This window comes from Harpia harpyja, chromosome Z (genome assembly GCF_026419915.1).
Source record: "Harpia harpyja isolate bHarHar1 chromosome Z, bHarHar1 primary haplotype, whole genome shotgun sequence".
In the NCBI taxonomy this organism is placed as follows: Eukaryota; Metazoa; Chordata; class Aves; order Accipitriformes; family Accipitridae; genus Harpia; species Harpia harpyja.
The window spans coordinates 72,762,253-72,790,196 of NC_068969.1; the positions used below are offsets into that span (position 1 = coordinate 72,762,253).

General features: G+C 41.7%; 1 protein-coding gene across 4 annotated transcripts in view; it reads left to right on the top strand.

Moving 5' to 3' along the window:
- The first annotated feature begins 988 nt into the window (after nt 1–988).
- Nucleotides 989–27,944, top strand: part of FRMD3 (FERM domain containing 3) — a 154,317-nt gene continuing 127,361 nt past the window's right edge. For 2 of the 4 annotated variants that reach the window (XM_052778101.1, XM_052778102.1), the window contains exons 1-2: nt 1,728–1,801; nt 11,373–11,399. Coding sequence is in view for 2 of the 4 variants with exons in the window: in XM_052778098.1 (XP_052634058.1) it covers nt 989–1,318 (330 nt within the window). In the remaining 2 variants the exon portion in view is untranslated. Of the gene's footprint in view, nt 1,319–1,523; nt 1,802–11,372; nt 11,400–27,944 lie in introns of those variants that run through there. The other 2 variants (XM_052778098.1, XM_052778099.1) reach the window with 2 other exon arrangements.

Consider the following 27,944-nt stretch of genomic DNA (forward strand, 5'->3'; position numbering starts at 1 on the left):
TTGGATGGAGAAAGGTGTGCTGCAGACACTGAAGGGAAAGGTAAAATATCTGGCTTAGAAAGAAGAGATTCCTTCTGTATTGTCAGCAGGAAAATCTGTGTAGCCTGAGAGTCAATCCACACATGGGCTGAAATCCTGCCTCTACTGAGTTCCCATGCTGCAGGACTGTAGGACAAAAAGTGTTCTTTTATTATTAAGGAGTGGGTGTCCACAACTGGTGTCTCAGCTGGTAAGAAGCTTCTTTCATACTTTGTGGGCTGACTGTGGCTATTGAGGTGAATAATCTGTTTTAAGTACTCACTGGTTTGCTTCACTATTCACTATGCAATTGGAAGCATTTATCATTTAAGAGAAGCATACACTTATAGTTTTTCTTTTATGTTCCGCATTAAAGGGCTTTGCATATTTATTAGCTGACAGTAGTGAGCATTACGTACTTCTCATTTGTTTGTGGTTGTCTGTATTTCCTGCTGTTAGGAGTCCAGCAGAAAGCCAAAGGAAGAGTTTACAAGAGTAGCGGCGCTTAGGCTTTTCCACTGGGTTTTCAAAAGAACGTTACATTCACACAGAACTGTTTTCAAAATATGGAAGTTTACAGGTGATCGCGGACAACTAGGCAAAATGACTGAAGTACACCTTGTGTGCGGCTGTCATTACAGGAAGAGCTCATTTTTCAACACAGTGCTGATGCCTGTTTCAAGGCTGGTCAACTTTAGTGCTTGCTTCCTGCAAGGTGTTGCACAAATGTATATACCCTTTCGGGGTGGAGAAGATACTAGCGAAGCCACCGGATGCTGTATTGTCTTTCCTACTTGCACAACAAAGGGGATGAGAATGCTCCTCCCTAAGGGACCATTCTTTTTCCCCGAGGAAGCAAGTTTCCAAGACTTGCATTCTCACACGAAGTTGCATTATGTTTTCTTCTGTTTCCTGACAGCTCTCCCATCTTCTTTGGCAAATTTTGTTACACATATAACAAAACACATGTATGTGTATACGTATTTCACAGGGTCCTCCTCCTGGGTCGGGCGGTGTTGGGATACCCCGGAGACCCACGCTCTGGGCAGGCAGGCAGCGTGGGGACTTCACTCCCCGCCGACAGCCGAGGGGATGTCCCCCCTTTTGCGGGGCACCGGGCACTCCCACGCGAGCACCAGTCGCTCAGGTCCACTCAAAAACAGGCGAAGCACGCCCGTGGCGGGGGAGGCGAACACACGCGCCGACCCTTTCCCTCTCGGGGCTGCCTTTTTTTCCCCCAGCCCGACGGCGCGGCGCCTCGCAGAGGAGCCCCGCCGGGCTCGGTGGGGCGGAGGAGCGGGTGAGGGCGGAGAGGTGCCCCCCGGACCGTGCGGGGGGCGGGCGCAGGAGGATGCTGAGGGCGGCGAGCGGAGCGCAGCCTGACGCAGCGGCCGCCCCAGCCGCGGCGGGCGGGCGGATGGCGGGCGGCGGCGGCGGCGGAGCGCCGCGGGGCTGAGGGGCGGTGCCGCCGCCGCCGTACCGCGCCGTACCGTACCGTGCCGTGCCGTACCGTACTGTACCGCACCGCGCCGTACCGTACCGTACCGTACCGTACCGTGCCGTGCCGCGCCGTGCCGTACCGTGCCGCGCCGTGCTGCGGTCGGCCGGGCGCCGCTGCAGGCTGGCCCCCTGCGGCTGCCTGCGGGGCGGCGGCGGCGGCGGCGGCGGCGGGCGGGCTGCCGGGATGATCCGGTTCCGGAGCTCCAGCATCAGGTCGCTGAGCCCGGAGATGAAATGCACCGTGCGGCTGCTGGACGACTCCGAGATCTCCTGCCACATCCAGGTGCCGGCGGGGAGAAGGGCGGCGGCGGCGGCTCGGCGGGCAGCGGCACCCCGGCTCGGGGGTGCAGAGCCGGGCCGGGACTCGGGCGGCGGCCCCCCGGCGCGGAGCCGGCCGCAGGGCCCGGGCGGCGGCTCGGCGCGGCCGCGGCGGCAGCTCCCCGCACGCCCCGTTCCCCTGCGCGGGGCTCCGCGCACCTGCGGCGCGGGCAGCCGCGGCTTCTCCGCCGCCTCCCGGCGCTGCGCCACGGCATCGTGCGGCACGGCACGGCACGGAACCCCCCCGGCCCCTGCCGGAGCCGCCGGGACGGCCGTGCTCCGGCACCCCCCGGCACGGCATTCCCGCGGGCAGGAGGAGCCCGCTGGGCTGCGGCGGCCCGGGCGAGGAGGGGGGACCCCGGCGGCGCCTTCTCCGTCCCGCGGCGCGGTGGCGGAGCGCCCCGGCGGGCACTTCTTGCTACGGAGGTGGGGTGCGGGGGGGCACCTGCTCTCCAGTGCCGGGGAAGCCCTGCCTTGGGAGCAGGTGTCGGGAAACGCCGTTACCGAGAGAGCGGGCAGAGTGCAACGTGAAGTGCTGCTCCCCCTTCCTCTTCGTTTAAGGCAAAAGATAACTTGCAGAGGGGTTTTCAGTGACAGTAGTTGTGCAGCTGGAAAGAAAGCAACTTTGCTGTGGTCCCTCTTCCCAAACGCTTAGTCCCTTTTTATTCCTTCAGGTAATAAGGAGGCGAAGAGTAAGGAGTCTATGAATTTCTGGTGGAGAGGCAGTGCTTGTAGTGTGTGAAAGCAGGGCTATTTTAGGTGTCCTAACAAGACCCAAACTCTAACGTGTTATGGAAGTCTCACAGATTCTTAAACCGCAAGTGTTAGAAACCAAGTTACTCTGTTTGAAATTTCCATGGCATTCATAGAATTGCTGAGATGAACTTGGCATCCAGATCCAAAGGTGTGAGTGGCCTTTTAGGAAGTTGTTTGTCGCTCACAGTCAGCGTTTCTGTCTCTCTAGTAGTATGAAATATCCACAGCTTTGAATCAAGTTCATGATCTTGTACAAAGACCAGCTATGGCTGAAAAAATCAAGTGCCATGAGTTGCAAGCTACATTTTTGCTTGGACCAAATTCTTTTTTTTTATTAGTTCCAATGGAGCCATTTAATACTAGAATAGATTAGAATAGTTCCAGTTGGAAGGGATCTACAATGGTCATCTAATCCGACTGCCTGGCCACTTCAAGGCTGACCAAAAGTTAAAGCATGTTATTAAGGGCATTGTCCAAATGCCTCTTTTTAAGGCACTGACAGGCATGGGGTGTCAACCACCTCTCTAGGAAGCCTGTTCCAGTGTTTGACCACCCCCTCGGTAAAGGAATGCTTCTTAATGTCCAGTCTAAACCTCCCCTGGCTCAGCTTTGAGCCATTCCCATGCATGCTGTTGCTGGGTACCAGGGAGAAGAGCTCAGCAGCTCCCTCTCGACTTCCCCTCCTCAGGAAGCTGCAGAGAGCAGTGAGGTCACCCCGCAGCCACCTTCTCTCCAAATTAGACAAACCCAGAGTCCTCAGCCACTCTTCACAGGACATGCCTTCCAGCCCTTTCACCAGCTTTCTTGCCCTCCTCTGGATGCATTCAAGGACATTAACATCCTTCTTAAATTGTGGGGCCCAGAACTGCACACAGTACTCCAGGTGAGGCCGCACCATTGCTAAATACAGCAGGATAATCACCTCTTTTGACCGGCTGGTCATGCTGTGTCTGATGCACCCCAGGATGCGGTTTGCCCTCCTGGCTGCCAGGGCACACTGCTGACTCACATCGAGCCTGCTGCCAGCCAGCAGCCCCAGATCCCTTTCTGCAGGGCTGCTCTCCAACCACTCTTCTCCCAGTTTGTCCCTGTGTACTAGTTGCACTCAAACAGCATGTAGCCTGGAAGTAACAGGAAATCACTGAAACATCTTGTACCTGTATCATTGTAGTGCTCTTGTTAATGAATAGCGTGGTTATGAGATCATAGCTCTAATGGGTAAGAAGCAGAATGGCCTTCAGAGTCTTGGAGCTTAATGCAAGCTTTGCATAACTTACTGGCATCTTTAAAAATTAGTCTCTTTAAACAATGATGAATTTAAAGTCAGAATCTGAGATGGTATCATTACAGCCCTGTAGATTTATAGTGCTCAACAGATTTACACATACCGAGTATGCCCTTTGATGCCCACAGGGTAGAAAAAATCAGTCATTACTTTAGGTGTTACATTGTGCAAGGTGAGGTAATGAGCTCAGAACCAGTTGAATCATATTGCATCCTTGTGGCTCATTCCACATGTAATATATGCAGGGGGAAAGTGTTTTACACCACAGTTGAAAATGTTTTAACTATTACAGTTTCAAGGGTAATCCTGAAAATTGAATTCTATTATAAACTCATCTAGAGCTTGCCTTCCTGAGTCTGCACACTGACCAACAATATTTAAAAAGTGGGAATGGCTCCTGTTTTTTTTTTCCCTAGGATTTTTAGGTACTGAAATTCTAAACATGTAAATGCAGATTCTGGTATGAGGAACTACTTTGCTTTTGGTCACTTCAGCAGAAACATGCAATTAATGATGACTTTTCATAGTTCTGACTTACTTTTCAATCTTTCCTGTGCCATACACTTTGAACTGCTTAATCCTATCTATAGATAGCTGTCCCTTACCTGCAACTCTATATACAGAGGAGATGTAATTTAGCTGTATAATTTGTCTTCTTGTATTTGTGTAGCTGTTAAGACACTACACTAACAAATCCCAAACCACTCAACTTTTTGTCTTTAGCCTCTTGATCAGATGTGTATTTGAACTTCCTAATGTGGACAAAACTTGCTAGGAGCTTCCACAATGCTGCAATCTTATTTTTGAACGGAAAAACCAAAAGTTGCAAGTTAGTTGTATATATGCTTATTGATGCATATTCAGCGTGACAGAATAGCCCAGATGAAGTGCTGCTGGGTTAACAGCAGAGATGCCGGGGTTGTGCCAGCTGGAACATGTTGGACAGCTGTGTTTTGGTCATTAAGAGGATAAGAAAGCCTAATTCTACAACACCGAGAAATGCCAACAGAGTCTTTTAAGGACACGGCATGCAGTAAGGAAGGGTGATGACTGAAATTCTGGCTGTGCATTTTCAGGGGGAAAGGAGGGGAGATATGCAGCTAGTGTGGTTTGTGATGTATGTAGTTGATGATTTGCTGCATTTTAGCACACTAAGTTTTGCCAAACCCTACTTTTTCAAGTGTATCTTTCCAGCAGTTGGCTTGTGGATGTGGGCTAGTATCAGAAGGCCCCAGTATCAACTCAGTGCAGAGATGTCTGCTAATTAAAACCTTTGTGGATGCACTGTAGATCTTTGGCCCTACAAAATGTGCAACCAGAATTGTGTGTACTCAGCTAAAACATTGGGAGGTAGTGTTAGGAAAAGTAAGCAGGAGCAGATGTATTTAGGTGCTGCATATATATGTGTATTTTTTTTCTCTCCCTGTGTAATTTTCATAGTGTTTAGGTAGGAAAATAAAATAAATTTTTCTTTTTACTATTGAAGTAAAGCAGTGTTTCAGCAAGCCAACAGGCTAATAGAGCCTGCTTTTGGAAATTACATTTTATAGCAAACAGTCTAGTGACAGCATGTGGGGTAGTGTGGGGAGAATCAGAGATGAATCATGCATTTGCAGACTCCAGCCAACTAGTTATTGAGCTGTGCAGCTGCCATGTAGGTCACCAAGTTGCTCAAGGCTAGGTTTGCAGCTCAGAGGTCAGGATTCAGTGTGTCGTCCTCCTCATCTGAGAGACTTCGTGACTGCGAATTAGCCGAAGTGGTGACAGACACAGGAAAGGTCTGGGGCCTGAGGGACGCTTAACTGATTCTTGTGAAGAGATTTATTTTCCCATGTTTTTTTTTTGTTTGTTTGTGAAGCCTCTCCGGGACCCGTATGTCGGGCAGTCTTACAGCAGCAGTAGGGTGAAGTTGTAGTGGCACAGCTAAAATGGAGAGGTTGTGAAAAACAGCCTGAAGGGCCAGTGGCCACTGTCTGTTTCCATGTGCAAGAGAGAGAGGTGACCTGCTTGTGCAGCCTGCCTGATAAAGCACAGAAACAAGGCTTGAAAGAGGGCAGTAGGGGAAGTAGGTCTTCAAAACTATTGGAAATGTGTCTGGAGCAGCAGGAAGACCTCCTTTCTGGAGGTACTAATGAGATACTTATTTTCTGAGTCATTGACATAATGAGCACTTTACTCCCATTTTTGCAGGCTTCATGCAATAACTTCACGCATCTAATTAACCTTTTAGTAACAATAGCCTAAATATCTTAAATTGTAAGTATTTTTTTTTTTTTTTTTGCCTGGCTTATTCTGTTTATTTCGGTCAGTAAAGTTAACTGTCAAGGTCCTGTTATGGTAGACTGTTATTAAATATGTAAGTACACCTTGGGTTCAGTGGTGCCACTGGCATGCTTTAAATAAGGCATGGGCTTCAGTATACCTCGCTTAACTGAAGTGACTACTGTTACTGTTCCTTTAATTTTTTAAAAAGTACGAGTAAGTGGGTATTAGTAACCATTATAACTCTAAATTTATTTCTCTACATGAGGTTAATACAAAATTATAAGTTCACTTTGGAAAAATGCTACATTTAATGTATTACTTAAGTTTTAAATTAAAAAAGTTTTACTTTACTCCTTGAGCTGTTCAGGTCCAGCTGTGCAAAACTGGAGATAAGATTGGCATGAATGAGACTTTTCTCTCAGCTGGAGCTTATTATTGTCTGAGAGTGGTAGTGAACTTTGCTGTTTGTGTGTTTATTTGTAGAAATACTGTATGACTGCATCTTCTTGTGTCTCAGCCCATAGGTAAAATTGTGTAGTAATGGGGCTTTGATAATGACACAGGTTTTGCTTTGTATGAGCTTTCCCAAGCAAAAATCTGTATAGATAGCCCCCAAAATATCACCTGGCTACACTACCAATTTTTTTTTTTTAAAGGTATCTAAATGATTATTTGTTTGTTGTTTATAAGAACAAACTTGAATTTCTATGTGTGTCCAGCTTCTGAGCAAGAAGGCGGCATAATTTTTAAAAACTGGTTTAGAAATCAGGAAGAAAACAAGCAGAGCAAAGCTTTGGTTTACTTGTGGTGTGTTCTTAGACCTTTTATGTTTTTTTTGCATAAGTAAAAATGGGGGTGACAAAATCTGAGAAGGCTCATTTCTTTCTGCCACTGATGGTCCAATAGTGTAAGATGGCCTTCTGCCTTTTTAATCTTAATTCAGGAGCAATTTCTGTGCAGTTTGAATACTTGTCCTGGTTTTGGCTGGGACAGAGTTAATTTTCTTCCTGGTAGCCGGTATAGTGCTGTGTTTTTGGATTTAGTGTGAGAATAATGTTAATGATGCTCTGATGTTTTCAGCTGTTGCTCAGTAGTGTTTAGACTAAGTCAAGGATTTTTCAGCTTCTCATGCCCAGCCAGCAAGAAGGCTGGAGGAGCACAAGAAGTTTGGAGAGGACACAGCCAGGGCAGCTGACCCAAACTGGCCAAAGGAATATTCCATACCATATGGTGTCATGCCCAGTATATAAACTGGGGGGAAAGTTGGCCAGGGACTGCTGCTCAGGGACTGACGGGGCATCGGTCGGTGAGTGGTGAGCGATTGCATTGTACATCACTTGTTTTGTATATTCTAATTCTTTTATTATTATTATCATTATTATTATTACCATTGTTATTATTTTGTTCCTTTTCTGTCCTGTTGAACTGTCTTTATCTCAAGACATGAGTTTTCTCACTTCTGCTCTTCCAATTCTCTCCCCAGTCCCACTGGGGGGGGGGGGGGGGGGGGGGCGGGAATGAGTGAGGGGCTGCGTGGTGCTTGGTTGCCAGCTGAGGTTAAACCGTGTTGGGCACCGAAAAGGACTGTTGTGGTTTAACCCCAGCGGGCAACTAAGCACCACACAGCCCCTCGCTCACTTCCCCCGCCCCTACCAGTGGGATGAGGGAGAGAATTGGAAGAGCAGAAGTGAGAAAACTTATGGGTTGAGATAAAGACAGTTTAATAGGTAAAGTAAAAGCCAAGCACAAGCAAAGCAAAACAAGGAATTCATTCACCACTTCCCATCGGCAGGCAGGTGTTCAGCCATCTCCAGGAAAGCAGGGCTCCATCACGTGTGACGGTTACTTGGACAAACGCCATCACTTCGAATGTCCCCCCTTCCTTCTTCTTTCCCCAGCTTTATATGCTGAGCGTGACATCATATGGTCTGGAATATCCCTTTGGTCAGCTGCGGTCAGCTGTCCCAGCTGTGTCGCCTCCCAGCTTCTTGTGCACCCCCAGACTCCTTGCTGGTGGGGTGGGGTGAGAAGCAGAAAAGGCCTTGACTCTGTGTAAGCACTGCTCAGCAGTAACTAAATCATCCCTGTGTTATCAACACTCTTTCAGCACAAATCCAAAACATCACCCCATACTAGCTAGTATGGAGAAAATTAACTCTACCCCAGCCAAAACCAGGACAATACTGCTGCCTTTAGTTTGGCTAACAATTTATTAGCTTGACTTCTTCTTTTCCTTTTAAATGTGACATACACTGTCCTGTCTAATTCTTTTGTAGCACATTTATGACCGCAAACTTGCCTTCTTGCATAATATTTTCTGCTTGGTATGTGTCTTGCAGGCAGATGCTACATTTAATAGAAATCTGCTAACCAAAGGACTCTCTTTAAAATTCCCATCCCTCAGTAAAGTGTAAAAAACAAAACAACATGCTGAAGCAGGCTGTGAGGTAAAAGGAGTACTGACCATGAATCTTACTGTAAAGATATGCTGGATGCCAATGATTTGGAAAAATAAGTGGGAAAGGGAAGGCAGCATGAAAATGAAAAGAGCAGAGAGGCTGGAGATGAGGAGAAGGCAGAGAACCATAGCTGCAGAAAGGGAAAGGTTAAGGGATTATGTAGACAGCAGGCAGGAGATTTAGTGAATTTATATTTATCCTGTAAGCGATGTCAGAACCGTAACCAGCAAGTGCCTTGAGCTGCTGGGATGATGCTATGATGGTTCAAAATAGTAAGACGAGATAAGGAAGGCGATGCAAGTTAGGATGGTTTCTGTGCCATGTTCTGTTGACACATTTTAGAAACTGCGTTCTAGGGCTTTTATTCCTAACTTCATGCTTGAGCCTCTAATTGTACAGTTACAACAGGTACTCTTGGTGAGAGTTGCACATGAGAAGCCTGTCATGGTTTAACCCCAGCCAGCAACTAAACACCACGCAGCCGCTCACTCACTCCCCCCCACCCAGTGGGATGGGGGAGAAAATCGGGAAAAGAAGCAAAACCCGTGGGTTGAGATAAGAACGGTTTAATAGAACAGAAAAGAAGAAACTAATAATGATAACGATAACACTAATAAAATTATAACAGCAATAATGAAAGGATTGGAATGTACAAGTGATGCACAGTGCAATTGCTCACCACCCACGGATCGACACCCAGTTAGTCCCCGAGCAGCAATTCTTCTCCCCCACTCCCCCCAGTTCCTATACTAGATGTGACGTCACATGGTATGGAATACCCCGTTGGCCAGTTTGGGTCAGGTGCCCTGGCTGTGTCCTGGCCAACTTGTGCCCCTCCAGCTTTCTCGCTGGCTGGGCTTGAGAAGCTGAAAAATCCTTGACATTAGTCTAAACACTACTGAGCAACAACTGAAAACATCAGTGTTATCAACATTCTTCGCATACTGAACTCAAAACACAGCACTGTACTAGCTACTAGGAAGACAGTTAACTCTATCCCAGCTGAAACCAGGACATTAATTAAGCTAAGCCTGTGGGTTAAAGCTACCTCTGTTGTCATTCCGTGTGTTTGATTAAATTTGCAGTAACATGTTTTCTTTTTAATAGCAGTTACAGATGTGCTCTTAGCTCTTTCCAAGCCTCAAAAAGAAACAAGGAGTAGAAACTGCTACTAGAAAGTTACTAGGGTGTTGGGAGTTCTCATTACAAATTAAGAAATTAATTGCCTTGATGGATTTTGATAAGTGTTTGTGAAGCTCAGTATTTGCTTAACATTGGTTTCTGTACCTCTGGTAGGGGAAAGGTACATATCTCTGTGTAATACTTACATGCTGCTACCAATTCACAAACTTTCTTGTTCTTTCTTGTTATTCTTAAATGAAAATACTTACAAAGTTGGCTTATGCAGGATTTTATCCAATATATACTAAACTGCAGCTGAACTGCTTTTGTGTTGGATAAAGCTTATTAATGATGTTGAATTAGTTTTTTTTCCACCCTCGGTGTTGTCTGATTAATGAACAAAATCTGAAAATTCCCTATCCTAAAGACAATGATCTTGCGTTTCATTTTCACTGTGTATTTACTGTGTATTGCAATTGGCATTGTAATTCATGTTTTGATTACTAGTAAACAAAGGCAAGGGAACTTAGATGTGTGCTTAAGGACTTGCCTGATCCAGGGTTGAAGGTGAACATGTGTTTCAGTAAATACAAACAGTCTAGATGATAAGTATTTTAATATATTGGTGAGGCCTCGTGCTGCAGCGTGGAGAAAAAAATGTGAAAAATGTGGGTATCTTTAGACAAAGTTAGCTAGTTAACAAGGACAAGCTAAAAGAACAGTTACTGATTTAAAATGTAAGTATAATTTTTTCATTTTTACCCACCTTTCATTTTTCTTACAGCTTTGAATAAAAATTTTTACATTCTTTGTTGTCATGCATGTTTGGACACTGGCTGAACAGTAGGGGTGGAGCTGTAGTAATAATAAAAGGCAACTGGAAAATCAATAATACAATGCAGCACAGCTTAGATCTCCAAACTGCAAATCATCAGTTTGATCCCGTGAGGTGGAAAGTGGCTCCTGTGAGATACAAGGTGCTTTCTGCTTGCAGAAACTTAATACACTCTTTAGTCTTGAAAGGGCTTTTGGCACCTGATGAGGCTTAGTCTTCTCACGCCTTGAGATGCTCTCGTCTGTCTAGGCATTTTCAGTGCACTGATACAGATCTAATATAGGAGGCAGCTGAGAAGCGATCATTTGGCAGAATTAACCGACCTAAGATTAGAGCCAAAATGAATTATTGATGAGGAAGTACTGTATTTTCACTTTTTTGTTGTATTTGCCTAGGTTGAATTTTCTGTATAGGTCAGGAATGATTTAATAATGTATATCAATGCTCCTGAAATTACCTTTAACAAAAGAAGAGATTAGTGCCTTTTCTATGGGAAGGTGAAATAGGGAGTCTGGATTTTGCCTGTATGGTTGTTGCTGGTCCCCTGGAACAGATGGTATATTAAAAACTCAAGGTTTAAACACTTAGGTTAAAGAATAGGAGAAATAGCAGCTTATTTTTCTCTTCTCCTTCAAAAAAGGAAGGTGGGTTGGGAGGACTGGAGACTAATTTTTCTGTGACAAAATGCTTGTTTTCTGTACCACAGGTCTCTGTCCTTCTGGGTATTTTGGCTTATTAAATCAAACATATTGAAAATGGCTCCCTTTACCTTCTTATTTTCTCTCTCTTTTTGCACTCCCCCTCCACTCCCCAGTGTGGATAGTATCAACCTGTTGGCAAGGTTCGTAACATCCAGATAATCTTTCTCTGCTTTTCCTGTTAAAGCCAAGCTGTCACCAGATGACTTCTGCTGTGTCTTTCCCTGCTGCATATGGAAAATATCTCCTCATAGTTCTTCCTTCAGCTGAGGCTGCTTGTCTGTTCCTTTATTCTTTGTTTGCTTAAATACAGCCTCATTTTTCTCCCTAGCCTTGCTTTCTTGGAGACCCTTTCTAGACCTTATAAATCATCTTTTTGTTCCTATCAGATTACCTTGTTCTCACTCTGTTTTAATTCCTTGTCTGATAGTGAAAACACAATTATAATAATCCAGCAGTAATTAAATTAATACTAATCTTTTTTCTTTCTGGAATAAAACTAAAAAAAACAAAACAAAACAAAAAACAACCAAAGAAAAAACCCCAAACACTCTTTTTTTCCATCACTCCTCCACTGTCAGTTTTTTTTATCCTTTCCAGCTACAGGCGTTCAGTTCATAGAAGTGTTCTTCTTTTCCTCTTTTTAGGGTTTAACACGCTGGTTTTGATGGAGGTGTGTTGATAATCAGCTCTTGCCATTTCAGTGTGCTGTCAAGATAGATGCTGTTCTCCAGCTCACAGTTAATTATGGCTGTAGTAGGCCAAGTGTGAATAGTAATCATCCTATTCATGGTTGCTGTTCGTGGGAGTTTCTGAGAAACTCGATTAAGGAGGACCCAGGGATGAAGACTGAACGTTGATGCTCTACTAACTGTTACATTTAGAGGAAAAGTTTCCCCTGACTGAGAGTAATGCTGGAAACTTGAGATAAAATATGTCATATCAATCTGTATAAGGTTAAGTACATGTATAAAATTTCTCAAGGTTGCTCACAGCCAGAAATGAGAAGGTATGGGCTATATACCATGAGTTCTTTTTCAGCAGAAGGGTTTGCCAACAGAAATAACTCCCGCAATAATTGGAAATCTGGCCATTCAAGATAGATGCAGTAAGAAGCGTTAAGTATCAAGTGGCTATAAAATGATTGCTCTTTAAAGGCTTCCTTTGGAAAAATGTAAAATGAGTCAACATCTTCATTAAAAACACTTGTAATTTTTCCCTTGTTTACTTAAACCCCAGGAAGGAGTCAACAACCTGGATTGAAGACATGCTTTGCTCCTTGCAAACATACTATCTCACAATGATATTTTCCCCATAGCAACTCTCTTTGGAAGATAATTGTGCTTTTAAAAAACCTCCAAGAATCAAGATTTGCACTTGGCCATTTTTTGTCCTGATGTTGTAATGTGTAAACTTACTATAAAAGGGCATGTGTTGCAAAGATAACTTTGGGTATTTCTGACAACACTGCGTGAAACCTTTTTCATACAGTCAGTCTGTACACCCATTTTTTTTGGTGTTTCATGTAACTGCAACAAAAGCAAAAAAGAAACGGGATTGCAAAATGCAAACAAACAAACAATCCCCTCATCCCCCATACCCAAACAGGAGAATTTACTACAGGACTTAATAATTTATTAAATATAAAGAGACCAAAAAGCAGTCACAAACAATTTCAAGTTAATGGTGAAAACCTGTGGAAATTGATGCATAAAGTTCAGACTGTAATGGTGTACTTTTATTGTTTCCACGCATGGAGGTTAGTCAAACATTTTTGTCTCCAAGACAGAATGTCTGCGTGTGAACTGTCTTTTGGGAATGGTTCCTGGACCCTTCTATCTGCCAGGCGATGTCTGGGAACTGGTCTGCAAGAATGCTAATTGGCACAGACCATATTTTTGTCAGGCAATGCCCTAATAGTTTGCCAGTGTGGGTGGTGGCTTTCAACGCCCCAAAATGCTCGGAGTGTTTTAGTAGTTTTAGTATAGATGCAATCTCAGTTTTCAAAAAGAAAAAGAAAAGAAAAAATGATTTTGTGAATGACTAAAGGTAGATTATATAGTTCTGATACTAAAACGTGAAATGGTAACTGTGTTCATAACACTGTCCTTCTAAGTGGGAAGTATCTTAAGTATTGTGTAAAGCATCTTAAACAGTTGGTGGTAGTTAAACTAGGATTAGCACTGGTTTTAGTAGGTGCTTACAAAATAGCTGTGTTTAGGATCTAAGGCTGTAATCTTGGATTTGAACCTGTAATCTCTTCCGGGATGACAGATTCTTGATTTTTTTTTTTTTTTTTGAATGCTGCTAGCATAGTCTGCAGGATCAGGACACCAGTTGGTGGTGTGTTTTTGTTTTTGTTTTTATTTTTACAGACACAAACTCCAAGCCCTATAGTGGAATGAGAAATGAGACATGGTTATTTCTTTGAACAGTAATTGCAAAATGCAGATGAGATGCTCTATGGAGTGCTATGCATGCCACAGATGCTACAGAAGGTAATTCTAAACCTGTTTCTGTAGGGCTTTCAAAGACAGCTGATCCTTCACTTTCAATCTGTTACTTTAAAATTGGGTAACAAAGATAAATACTTTGCCATCAGAGAGTGACGGTTGCTGTCCTGTTAGACGGGACAGTTACCTGGGCTGCGAGTTGAACTCTTGAAGCTGTGCAGTGCCAGCTTGAATTTAGCCAACTTCAAGGATTTATCTGGAGGCATTCAGTGTGCCAACAGGTGGAGTGCACCAAACGCATGGACCCTGCTTGCTCCTGCTCTGTGTAAATTTTTTTTAGCTCCATCCTGGGACAAGGAAGGAAACAGCAGAGGCTTTTACAGACGGTGCCATGAGTGATTCAGCGTGCAGGCTCAGCCGTTCACACGAAATCTCTCCAGCAGCTTGCAGTACCCCTGCCAGTTGATAGGTGCAGATCCAGGCAGGCTTTTCTGTTTTGACTGGAGAATCCAGTCACATTGCCAGGATTTTCGGATTAGTTTTCTCATACGGTCTGGCAGTTAGTACTTTACAGCCACCAGAACAGAGAAGACTTGAGCAGGAATCTTCAGTCCCCAAACCAAATGATGCTGCTGGCTCGTGGGCATGAAAAAGCCAAGAGAGCGGCACATCTAAGCGAAAGGCGAACAATAATCTACACAGTTTCAGGACGTGTTCAAGACAATGCTGGTTATTTTTTGTGCATGGATTACATGCACCAAATGAGTAGCAATTTTCATCCCGTAGCTTCTTGAGAATCAGAGGCTGGTTTGTATCTTGCCCTGAAGAGTTTATGGTGTAATTTCAGGGAAAACACAGTGAGAGAATGCTTAATTCATGTTGTGATGATGAGACCGGACAAAATAATTCATGTAGTTGGCCTGAGTTTTAACTTAAGTAAAAGGGGGGAAAATACTACTGTAGAAGAAGGAATTCCAGGAGTTGGGTGCTGGTATGTGTGGGGAAGAGAGCAAGACTCCAGTTGTGTAGAGATTTGAGAGGTTACATGGTGCACTGCAGAGAAGGTGGCAGTATTGACTATACCCTTCCAGTGTTTGCACCTGTTTTTGTTTTATTCTGTTACTTAGAAACTCTTTCCAGTGAAAGAACACCTAGTTCATAAATCTTTGATCCCAACTGATAAGGTAAGTTTTACTATTCTAATCTGTTTCCTTCCTTATTTTTTACTTCACATGTGCTTTAAGGTGTCAAGAGGTGAGCTCTGTTGCACTTCGGTTTGCCGTCTCCCTGCTCTGTTAAGGGCTCATGCAGCTTGTGAATGTAGCAAGAACCAAAGGGAGTTCGGTTGGATTGGGGCAGGAGGGGAAATATGAATTGTAATTCTGCTCTGCAGACCCTTTCTGCTCTGCAGTTGCCTTTCAGCAACTCTTAGCTTACTGCCCTCTCCATCGTGGATGAAGATATCAATACTACGCCTAAACCCAGATTCCTGCAATACCCTTCTGAGGCCATCGTCTAACTCACCAGGTGCATCTCTTTTTCATTACCCTTTTCTTCAGTCCTTGAGACAGTTTTCAGTCCTCTTTGCAGTGCTTGTATTCATGGTACTTGTAAATTATGATTTCTACTTTTTTCTTTTTTTTGGACGTGGGGCAATACACTGAGTTGGATACACAACAGAAACCTAGATCTGTTGATAGTCATCATTCCCTGGTTTGCTGATTCCTGTAATTATTTCACAGAGAACGTTCAAAGAATTGTTATAGCTTCAACTAATCGTTGCTTACTTTTGTCTCATTGACTTTTTGTTTTCTCCCAGGGTGCTTTTTTCAATCATCATTTTGATGATGATCTGAAGTTAGTCTTTGGACAGTGATTACCAGAAGTACTGGTTTTTGAAGTTTCATGCTATATTTTGGTGTTTGGTTCCCCACCCTGTCCCCCCCTTGTCCCCCTCCCCCCCCTTTTTGGGGTAGGTGTCATCTTTTGTAGTTTACTGGCTCAGTGAATTATCGTGACTCACTTGTTATAATTTTGTTGTTCTTGGTAACATACTCTGCACAAAGTAATGTGTATCTGTTAGTTTGTATGCATCCTGTAACTTACCTGTAATGGTCTGTATAGTTGCAAGGCTTCTACAGTATCCTAATTGTTTCTATGTCTTTGTTTTGCTAACTGCAGTTTATAACGATCCGGTTTTACAATAATCATGTTGTACCTTAGAAACTTCAGTTTCTTCACCTTCTTGCTCATTAACTAATTCACTCTTACCAATTTAATTTCTTTTCATTGATTTTAAAATCAGAAATATCTTTATTTTCATGCTGTACTAGGCTGACTCCTCTCACTCATATTACATTTTTTTCTGTCTTTCCCAGAGCCTTAATGGAATTCACGTATTTTGAAATTGAGTTCCAGCAGTTTCAGTCTTTATAGTACAGATTTTTGCCCATTCTTTACATTTGAACTGTTATGTGAAATCCTGAATGATACTGGGGTGGTTCAGGAATAATGGAAATGTTTCTGTGTCTTCTGGCGGCTTTCATATAGCATGAGGAAACAACTAGTTTTTGAAAACTAAACCTCCCTTCCTCCCTAGGTGAATTTTCTGTTAAAGTTCTTAGTACTGCTAACATATTCTTCTGTATGAACATTCTGTATGAATATTTGCATCTTTTAATTTTTTTTTTTTGTGCTAGAATTTATTTAGACATCCTGTCTTGTTTACAGGAAATGATACATAGTTTTCTGTCATGAGGTGATAAATAGTTCAGTGGATATCTCACGTCCTGGTAAAATAGACACAAACTGAATGTTTTTTTATTCACAGCTCCACCATCTGTCTTTTTACAGTTCTTTTTTACTCTGTGAATATTTATGCTGTTTTTGCTTTGTGATCAGGGCTACCATTGTAGTCCAAAAACTGCAAAAAAGTTGTATTTCCTTTTCAGTTTTTCCATATACAGCCATTATTCTGAGGATGGAAGAACTTTTGTTGCATTTGACGCATTTCCATTAACTTGCTTTTAAGTGCTCTGGCTAGCTGTATCTTTTATTGATTAGGAAATAAAAGGGAAGACGCAGATGTGGATTTAGATGCCTTCCCTTCCTTTCTTGTCCTTGCCATCCACAGGTGGAGCTTTTGGTCATTTTGAGGGCACTGATTTCTAATAGCAATTTTGGTGCCCTCCTTCTCCTTAGCCAAGATGTGCTTCAGTAGTACTCCAAGAAAGATGAAAACTCTACCAGGTGTTGGCAGGTACGGCCCAAGAGGTAATACATTCTTCTTGATGTCCAGGAAGGTTGCTAGTTATGCCTGTGATGTCCTTGCTCCTCTCCTGCCCCAAACTGACCTTTGTGGTTTTCTTACTTGCTGCCTGTCTCAGTATTTCTAGTATTATTTGTATTACCCTTTTTCTCTATGAAGCAAACCTCTTTGCTTCCAGTCTTGGCCACGCAGGTAATCTGTTGAGGAAGGAACTTCTTTTTTCTGTTCACTGCATCAAAGTGTTTTTTTTCCCCCTCTCCTAATTTCCATTTTTTTAAAGAACAAGCAGGTAGGCATGGTGACATGTAAATCCTTTTTGAAATTCCTAATTCGCTGATTTGACAGTGTTCAGAGAAGACAAGAGCTATGTTCATGGTGAACCTGCAGAGCTGGTTTGTGCCCTACATAATGTTTGGCACTTCTCTGAGAGATACAGAAGAAATTGCATTTTCTAACCTCTCTCTGCCTCCTCTATCTCTGGAGGATTCATTGCTTACGTAGAAACCAAAATGTTTGCTGGAGGAGGATTCTGAGTGTTTTATTCTGCAGGCTGAATGATGAAGAAAGGTTATGAATCCAGGGGGAAGCCAGTTTAGCAAATTCTGTTTTCTGATTGTGTCCATACAGATTTTATATTGCTTTGTAATTAAAATTGGATCTGCTTCTACAGAATATTGTTTTTCTCATTTTGAACTATGTAGCCTTTCCCATGCATTCCTGAAATAGAACAGCCAAATGTATGCTTAAAAAAGGAGGGAAATAAAAGGGAAAGTACTGTCCTCCCAAAGGTGCACTGGGATTCCTGTAGCAGTATTTCTTTGCGGAAATATCATGAGCTGTTTTCTTGCTGAGACGTTTCTGCTTTATGAACAAGATAATTGTATATTTCTGTTCAAAGTAAACATCATTCTGACACATTTCATGACCGCAAGATATTTTATGCACTCACTGGAATAAACAACGCACAGGGATGTCTCAGGCACTTTGTCAATGGATAATGCTGTGCCTGCCTTTACACATCTTTCAGCTAAATCAGAGATCAAAACTGAACTCCAGCACTTGAGGGCATGTGGGGAGGATTTTTGACACTTTGGAGGAAAGCGAATCTATAAAGCCTTAATGATTGCTCCTTCATCTATGCAGATTCACTTTAACTGGTGCCAGATCTGCTGTAATATTAATGGCCCAAATGTAACAGAGCGTATGCTGGTAGTCTAATTTTGTTCTTTATGTAGGGAGATTACAAATGGTGAAGATTGCATATAAGGATGTGAACTATGACTACAAATTTGGCATGTAACATGCTTTCTGTTAAGTGAATGAAAAATATTTAAAACTCTGATTTTTGTGGACTGGGCACATCCCATGGCTTAGCTGGTGTCAGAAATTTTATTAAGCATATTCTGGAACAGTTCCCTGACAGTGAGGCAATTAAAAAAATGTTGCAAGATATAATGGTAAAGTTGTATGTTGAGCGACTGCCTTCATCCCCAAGAGAATATGAGAGTGCCTAGAGGTACAAATCGCCTGTTACTTTCCATCCATCTTGGTCTGTGTGGTTTGGAGTTTTGGTGAAGTGTTTGGCAGTCAGAGCACAGCAGTAGTTGGTGAAAAATTAAACAGGGGTAGTACGAATGTTTAGCTGGACTGAGCAGTAGTGGCGTTCAGGTTTACTGGTTTACAATATGGGTTTGAAAATGCCTGAATAGGGGCTGCAATGACCCACGGTCATAGTCAGGGCTGCTTCTGGGAAATGGGCTGGCTGATGCTGTCCAGTGCCTCAAGGAAATAAGAGATGCTTTCCATGACTTTTTGTGGTCACAGTGGGACCACTCATCCCCAAATGTCTATTTATAGTGTTCCTATGGGGCACACAGAGAGGTGTATATCTGGATTTTAAAAAGCTGCTGTTGGGAGAGAAGCTGTAATGGAAACTGTTGAATTTGCAGCACTTTATGAGTTCTGCAAGAATGACTACAAAATTCCCAGATCTGGGATAGAAACTCTAATGCTCTTGCCTTTGTACATGTAGATGCATTCATGTGGGAACATCATCCCTGAGATTCCTAAGAAGCATTTAGTTCCTCAGGTCACTGTGTGGGATGGAGTGTCTCGCACTGAACTGGAACTTCTCTGCTGCAGAGCTCATGAATGAGAATGTGCTTTGCTATGTGTAGTGTGGAAAAACGAATTCTCGTTCATATTTATTGTCTGCCTCCTGGGCCTCTCCTGCTTTGCAGAGAGAGGAGATGGAGCTTGCATTGATCACAGCATAGCTGTAACACTTCCCAGGTTTGCAGGGTCACTGTGTCCCTCCAAAGTGCTCTGGAGAGAAGTAGCCATCCAGGCTGTCTCTACATTGTTCCTACTCCAGAGCTGGAGTGGATTGATTGACAAATGTCTTTTTCTGCTGGGTGGCTTGGACATTGCGTCCCAGAGGGATGTTAAGCATTAGGCTTTCCTGTGTCTTGTGATTCTCACAAGCAGAGCTATGACCCTGTGCACGGCAGTGTTACTGCCAGACCTCAGGTACTCTAGGTCTTCTGAAGCATTATGTTTTTCTATATTGTTTACAAGATAACCATTCAGGAGTACAAATAGAGAGCACAGCACAGGAAGCATTCAGAATTTCCAAAAATTACACCATATGCCTTTCAGAGGCTTGTAATTTTGCGAAGGCAGAATCACGTTTCTTGCGGAGCCCATTGGTCTTCAGTGCTAGTGTTGTCACAGATTTTCAGTGTACACTTTTCTGCTTTCTTGCAAAATGGACTGATAATTTTCCTCCATGCTAGTAATTTATTTTTCTCTACCATATTACCATTTTATTTTTGCAGGATTTGCCATTTTTAAATGATAAATGTGTGTCTTACAAGTTTGGGTGACTTTCATTAAGAATGTCTGCTATTTCATTTCCGCAATTTAAAAAAAACACACCAAACAACCAAAACTCAGATGCTTCAGTTGTCTTAGTATATCTAATGAATGCAAGGAGCTTAGAGCCAACATGCAAATGGCAGCTTGACACAGCGAATGGAACATGTGGTGTGCATTTCCATGGGTGGTGATAGCAGTGTTTACTGTGTTAGCACAGTAACATCTCAGAGCCTAAGGTATGAATAAGGACCTCATCTTGCTATGCAAACTCAAAGTAAGATACACTTGCTAGTCATGTCTGAGGACACGGACACCCAGTGGAATAGTATGTTATATAAATAAAACAGCTTGCTGCCATGTAGATGAGAAGTCATACTTGAATCTGCATGTGCTCTTGGTTCATTGCAGCCAGGAGTGAAAGCATAGCAGTCTGAAGCTTTTTTGCCAATACATTTTAATATGTTGCGGTTGGACAGTGTTCACCAAGGCAGGCAATAATCTATTAAATCTTCAAATGCAGCTGAGTTATATTCTGTGCCCACATTCTTAAAATGAAACTGTTGCCTAGGTGGGCACAGGCAGACAAAGAAACAACAGCAGGTAGCATGATGTAGTGGTCTCTGCACACTGTCATTTTTGCCAAGAAAAGAAGGGTTTAGAAGGTTATAATGGAGTGTATTTTGTGGTCCCTCCGTCCTGACAGAAGGGCTGACTTGGAAGGAAATGTAGAGTTGCTTGTTTTGGAAGTTTAAGAAGTGGGCTGTGGGAGCTGAGAAGGGTAGGTGGTTGGTATCCTCTCTCACTCAGCTGGAGGGAGACAAAGAGGCATGATGGGATAGGGTCCTGATAGGCAGGGGGGTGAATTACACCTGGGAACAGATAGATGAAGAGTAGCCGGTGGAAATGACACAATCGCTGGAGGGATGCACAAAGGGATATGCTGAAGCAGTAGACCAGGGAAAACATCTTTGCATCATTATTTGGAAACATACCAGTGGAGCAAAATGGCATTTGGCAGGCCAGAGGATATAATATTGGGATAATCATAAAACATCATCACAAAATGATGGTAACGAAATAATGTCTTGTTTTATTATAGCCTTGTCTACTTAGGGGTTAGGAGGAGTAATGACTATTTGTGATAAGAATATGATTTTTGGAGACAAAATAGGTGTGTGTTAGGAGAAGAGCAGCTTTGTTATACTTCAAAATTAACTGAGCAAGTAAGAGCTTTTTAAAAGCCTTCTTCGACAGGCCATGGGCTGCAAAGCTGGTTGCACTATGTACTAGGTGTGCTTCCAAGAAGGTAATAAATGTCTGGACACCTAGCAGTAGAACCCCATTTTCAATTAATAAATGATATTTTAATTCTTCTTTGTTTTGAATTTGGCATGGAGAATCCTGAATGACATGCTAGTACCCAGTTGTGTGCTGGCAGGGTCACAGTCTTCTGGATGACACCATCTAGATTTAGACTTGCCCTGTTTTGGGATTGTCCATAATGTTATCTACAGACTTGAAAGGTGAGTCTCAACTCTGCTGACCTCTTCAACTTCTACAAAATTGCTGTACTTTTATTCAACAGATTATGTGCACTCTGACCTTGAGTGGTATGATTTTCAATACAATAAGCAGCTTTTAATGCTTCAAAGAATATTTCACTCCTTAACAATAAAAAACAGCTGGCATCTCTAACGTGAAATTTTTAATGTGAAAAACTCAGAGGTTTTAACATTGCAGTAGGGTAAAAGTGCTGGTGAGCTGCTTATTGTCTTCCGGTGTAGTTTGCGGCTTTGGAGAAGAAAGTTGAGGCACTAGGGAAAGTGAAAATCCATTTAGAAAAAATAATGTAAATGTTTCTGTTGATTAGTATCAGGTATTTGACTAGATTAAGTTGAATTAGACTAGATTAGTTTACTAAACTAGAATAGTTAAAATTAGACAGGCTTTTGGCGTGAGGCAACCAGCTTAAATGTTAGTGCTGAAAGACTGCAATGTAGGGAATGTCTGTTAGAAAGTTAATAAGTTAAAGAACTTAAACACTTTTTAATGAACATTTTTCACAGTTGACTTTTAAAGGATTGTTTAATGTGATTAAGGATTGTGTGGTGAAGAATGCCAAAAGACTCTGACTGTTCTCAATTCCTGACCACAAATGTGAAGGAAAACCGGTTGCATGCTTATTCCATTATTCATGAACTACTCAGAGATATTAAGCGTAAGGTTTAATATGGCACACCTGAATTATGAAAGTGCTTTTCTTATTTGCACAGATTTCCCCTTAACTTTATTGGATAATCAGAAGTGAATGCAAGTGTACGTAGTGCTATCCTTACTGCTGATGCCAGAGATGTAGGGGTGGGAAATGCAAATACATATACCTTCCATTACATCTAAATTTTAGAGTACTTAAAATGTTTTTTTCATCAATTATAACTAGGCTATATGACAGATTACATGTTTGTTAACTGCAAAAAATGCATTGAACTAATGCCTTTGAATATGAAGGGACAGAATTTGGGGTACTTTAAAAGGCATTAGTGCCAGTTATGTTAGCATGTAACTAACTGGATGGATCCATGCTTGTTCAACTCCTGGCAGAATGGATTTGGAGGGAAGTTAGAAGTTATGTGTACTGCTTTACAGCTCATTTATCTTACTGTGGGAATAGGGTTATAATTTACATCAGCTTTAGGCAAAACTGTGCCATGAATAATACATAAAGCTTACACAATTTTTAAAAATTTATATTAAGGTGTGTACAACTTCTATTTGTTTAACCAGTTAGTGACATCAGTTAGAAACAGATCTTTAATGCAAAACGTCATGCAGGAAATGGCTCAGTTTTCAGGTGTAAAGCACTTCAAAAACTCAGGTTGGGAAACAAAGACAGAAGTTTGTATACAGAAATTTTATTTTGAAGAAATGGTTAGCTCTTTTTCAAAAAATCCTCCAATGTGCGTTAAGGTGAGTGGAACCAACTGATTGGTCCCAATGCAGTCAGTGGAATCAATACAGTTGAGAATATGTGGAAGGTACATGTGTTATACATGAGTCACCTTGATTTCCTGAATCAATGCTTGCAGTCTGGAACTGCACATGCACAGTACATAAAACCAGTTGCTCTGAAATACATGTGCTTTCTTATAATTTTGTTATGCTTACATTGACCAGGGTAATTTTCTTGCAGGCATGACTTCATCTTGTTTTTTAAATATACTGTAAGCAGTTTCCCAGCTTGCTCTGTTGAAGTTAATAGAGAAGAGGAGGCATTTGGAATATTGTATCCAGCTCTGCTGGTATAGGTGTACTGACAGTCTTGGATTTTGGGCAAGAACATGTTACAGCTATTACCTTCAGTACTGTTTTTCCAAGAGACTGAGGATACACTACCAAAATCACATGAACATCACAATCAGCTTTGAAAGTTAATTTTATGTAACAATTCTGAGGTTTTGTCAGACCAAATAAATAATTTGTGTGAGGCTGTGTAGTTCTCATGAAGACAGTGTTTTGCAAGCACTCAGAATGCTGAGGTTGTTTGCTTTATGTACTATAATAAAGCTGATTTTATGCCTGATGCAAAGAGAAAATGAACTGGAGTTTGCTGTTGTGATAATGTTAGGTCTATCCATGATTTTTGGGTTGCAATCAAGGAAAAAGGAAAAGTTACAAACCATCCTATTGTCATAAGAAGCCACTAATCCATGTTCTGCTTCATTTTTTCTGCACAATATGTTAAGTATTAGATACTGTAATACCTAGTGGAATCTAAAATTTGACATGTTTAATGGCACCAAATAAAAAAAAACTTTCCAAAATGACAAACCTTATAAAAGTTGATTTCTTTGTGATAGTATTTCTTTATCCATTATTTACAGCAATAGCTTTTCCTTGAACAATCATACAGATTGTTCAACTCAATGACTTGTACAAGCTTCAGAAACTGATGAGGAGAACTGAAGAAAGAAGGCTTTTTTCCTCTTTAGCACTGTGAATGAATTGATAACAAAAAGATACAAGTTCAGAAACATACATGAAAGTAGTACTGTATACAGTCCGTATCTCCAACTGTACATATTGCTTTCCTTTTTTTGGTAAATTGTTCTTACATCTAAAACACTTAAGTTACTTGCTGGATTCCCTTCCAATCCATAGTTTAGTTTTAAATAGTAGACATTTATTTTATTTACTTTTCAGTTGAATTCTAGTGCCCATCCCATTAGAAAAGGACAGAAATGGACTGAACTCATGCTTGGCGATACTTAATTGCTTAAATAATTATGTATGTGTACTGAATACAATGGCATAGTTATGTTGGATAACATTTTCAAGGATTATCAACTAAAGACAATTAATTTAAAGAAAAAAGTGCAAATATTAAAATGGAATTATTTATTTTGCATGTCAGTTGTTTCCTGGTTGCTATTGTAAATCCAGCATACTTGTGCAGCGGTTTTCAATGCCCACAATGGTTGCAGTGCTAGTTTGGCTTCAGGTTTTACTGGCAAAAGTAAGCAAGAAAAAATCCTGACTAGTTTGGAGCTGAAGATCCTTCCCTGCTACTGTAAAGTGTGCCTGATGAAGCATTTTTCTAAACGTTTCTACCTTTGCAGTTTATCTTGTGAGCTGAATTCTGCCTCTAAATGCAAACTTCTGCTTGTCACTGATTGCGCAGCATGGAGTAAGTCAGGGCTGCGAACTGCTGGGCTTGTGTACTGACTGTGCCGCTGTATTGCTTTCTGTTCCTGGGCAGTCCCGCTGCTGGTCTGTAAAACAAAGTGAATTATCAATTTAAAGGGAATTTACAAGGCTCTTTGTTGTTTCTTAAAATCATTGTGCTTAGGAGAAGACAAATATAAAGGTCTCAAGTATTCACATTTACTGAAATAGATTTTTTCAGTGTAGGTAATTTTTCTTTGCAGAAGGGTCACAAATGTGTCAGTCCTAACTTTGTATTATTTCCTTTTTATCACAACAAAGTGATGTTTGAAAGCATTTTGCAGGAAAGAGACAGCATTAGGTTGAAAACTCCTTACAGCAATAAATAATGTTCTGAGAATAGGACATCAGTGTTTCTGGAGATGCAAGTCTTACTCTGCTTATGAACTACCTGGTAAGAATCAAGCCCATTAAGGGTATGAATTCTTACAATTATTTTAAGAGCAGATACCTAGCTTCTGCCATTTTCAGTCACATAAGCCTGATTTATCCTGCATGAAACAGCTATGTAAAGTGTATTATTTAAGTGGGAGGCTGTAAACACACATATTTCAATTGAAGAGAGGGAAATTTGGGGGCATGCAATCTGTCATGAAACATAATTTATAGGAGGGATTATTATGAAGGTTTTTCTGATTCCTGCTGAGTGCTTCACTGAATGCTACATAATAATACTAAAGATTGAATTACTGTTCACAGAGGATGTCCTTGTGTCAGCAAAGGTTTTTAGGTAAATGGGAATGAGTGCATTTTCTTAGTTAGCTGTAAAAACATGTATTTATTTCTTTATTTGTGCATTTATTTGTTTTTAATATAGTTTATTTATCTATCTATTTATTTATTTATTTTAAAGAAGGCATGTGTGCCTGAGAGGAGAAAAGCAGAAGCAGCATCTGCATCACCTGTGGAGAATTTTTTATTTTGAATGGAACTCACCTTATTTTGGGGAAGAAATCCTTCATCAAGCAGTGTTACACTGCATTACCCACATCCTAGGTGTATGGCAGTTCTGCGCTGAGGTTTGCCTCGGGATGGGAATATGTGGGAAGGACCTGTATTTTACTGTAATTTTTTTTTATGTTTAAGCTTTTTTTTTTTTTTTAAGTACATGCTTTTAGTTAATTTAGGGGTAGTGTATTCAGATTGTCCTGAAAGTCCCTGAAGGCTAGAAACTGATATCATCGTCAGAAATTTTCAGCTCATTTGACTCCAGAACCAGCTGGTAGTTTAAAAAGGAAACCTTCCCTGCCAGTTATCTTTTGATGTGTGACTTGGGTCTCAGACATTTGACATCTCTGGTCTTGAATCAGTTCTCTCTATCTGTGGTATTGTTGGGCAGTGTTTCAGAGAGTACTTTCATCTCTTTATGCACACCCACACACCTGCTCTTTATATGGAAGTCTTGCCTGCTGGGATGGGAGGCAGGACCCAGCTTCTGCCGGGGCTGAAGTTTTTAGTGGTGTAGTGTTAAGAATAGGAGCCTTGGCATTGCTGCAAGCGCTGCGCATGTCCCTTTGTGCCCCAGCACAGTGGGGTGTCTCAAAGCTGCTGTTTGGGAGATGCTGCTGTTTAGACAGGCAGTAAGCAGGCAACTCTTCTGCTTGCACAGCCCTCTGCAGGTGCAGGTGAGAAGGGGGATGAGGAGTAGCATCTGCTGGAAGGGTGACAGTGGTGGCCTCTGACTGTGCCACCCCTTGGTGGCCTCTGCTACGGCTGCTTCGTTGCCTTGAGGCAGGGGAGGGTGCTTCGTCTTGGAGAAGGATGGGGTTGATTAGGAATGGTGCTGAGGGGTTATGTGGGATAGGGATAATTGGCTCCACACCTGTAGTATACAATGGGGGTGTCCATGGGGGGAGGTTCGTTTGTGGTTGGGGCTCCCATATGTTGCTGGGTATAGGTCCATGGGGTGAGCAGCTGGGACCCCAAGGACTTTCGTTGTTGCTGCCACACATGCGAAGAACAAGGACAAGATGATATTTTTTTTGTGTAGAAACCTTTGAGCTGTCTCTGACTCCTTTGTCTTTATGTGTTTCCTTATCAGCTTCATTGTATTGACTCTTTGGGACTACAAAATGCTGTGCATAAAGGTTTTAGTCCCATTTATGCCATTTCTGACATCTCAAGCTGGCAGCAGTCCAGTTACAAAGTATAAACTTCATGTATTTCCATTCTGGTCACAATAGTGTGTCTCAAGGTGTAGTTGTAGCTTGAACGTTAAGAGCTGTTTACATTTTTATTGTATATCTTGAGAGTTTTTCCACTCCAGTGTCAGCACTGTGTCTGGGGGATATATTTAGGGTATAAATGGGTCTTTACAAATGGGACAGTCCCATTGGTTTAAGCCATACTGAATGCTTGAAACTTAACATGGTACAGGTGAAATTCAGCAAGTCTAAACTGGGTGTTTACCTCTTTGCTTTGTGGATAATTCTTGGGCCAGATCTTACTGCGTCTTGTTATATTAATCTCAGTTCTCTAATTTATTCCTAATTTGTATCATTTAGTAATCCAGAGGCATTTGCTTCTAGGCTTTTCCATTTTTTGGATACTCTCAGTTGTTGGTCTTTTTTAATTGCATGCTGAATATATCTTCACAAAAGCCAAAATATTCCCATTCATGTAATATTGCAAGATTGGTATATTCCATTACAGTCAGTCTGTGGATAAAGAATCAAATCTTCCAGAATGCTTCCTGGGATGCCTTGGTTTGTGGTTGTTCAGAGTTTGATTTGTTTGGTTTAGTTTTTTTTTTTTTTTTTTTTTCCTTTTGCCTATGATTTAGTTTCAGAGTGCCTCAGAGACTTTGGATACCTTTGTAGCCTTAAACATGATTGAGCCTAATACTCTAGCTTCTGTGTTTCTGAAAATCAGCAAATGAATAGGTAAATAGTATTCCACAGTATAATGAAAAGGACTGAGCAAATCTGTTGTGGTCTCTTTCATTAATAGATTTTTACTGTTTGCCATCAGAAATTGAAGGGATCTTTAGTATTCACAGTTACAGTATATTGAGAGACCAGAGGGAAGCTAGAGTGGCTTTTTTCTGTTGGCCCAGCTGTGGGTGAATGAAATATTTAACTGCTTCTCTAGAACCAAGCTCAAAAGCTTGTTTCATTCTTCTGTGAGAGCATTTTATTTGTAGCATGCACTATTTGTTAATTAAGATAGAATTTGAATAAATTATCAAAATGCTGATTTTGCTGTGCTTAAAGCTGTGCTATTTTTGAAGGTCAGGAGTAATAATCTGTTTTGACTGATGTTTCTGATTAAAAAAAAATCTTATTTAAATATTTATATATTTGCTTTTATTTAAAATTTAACAACAGCCTCCCTCTTTTCTGTGAGCTGTATTAGAGAGGAATGATCAG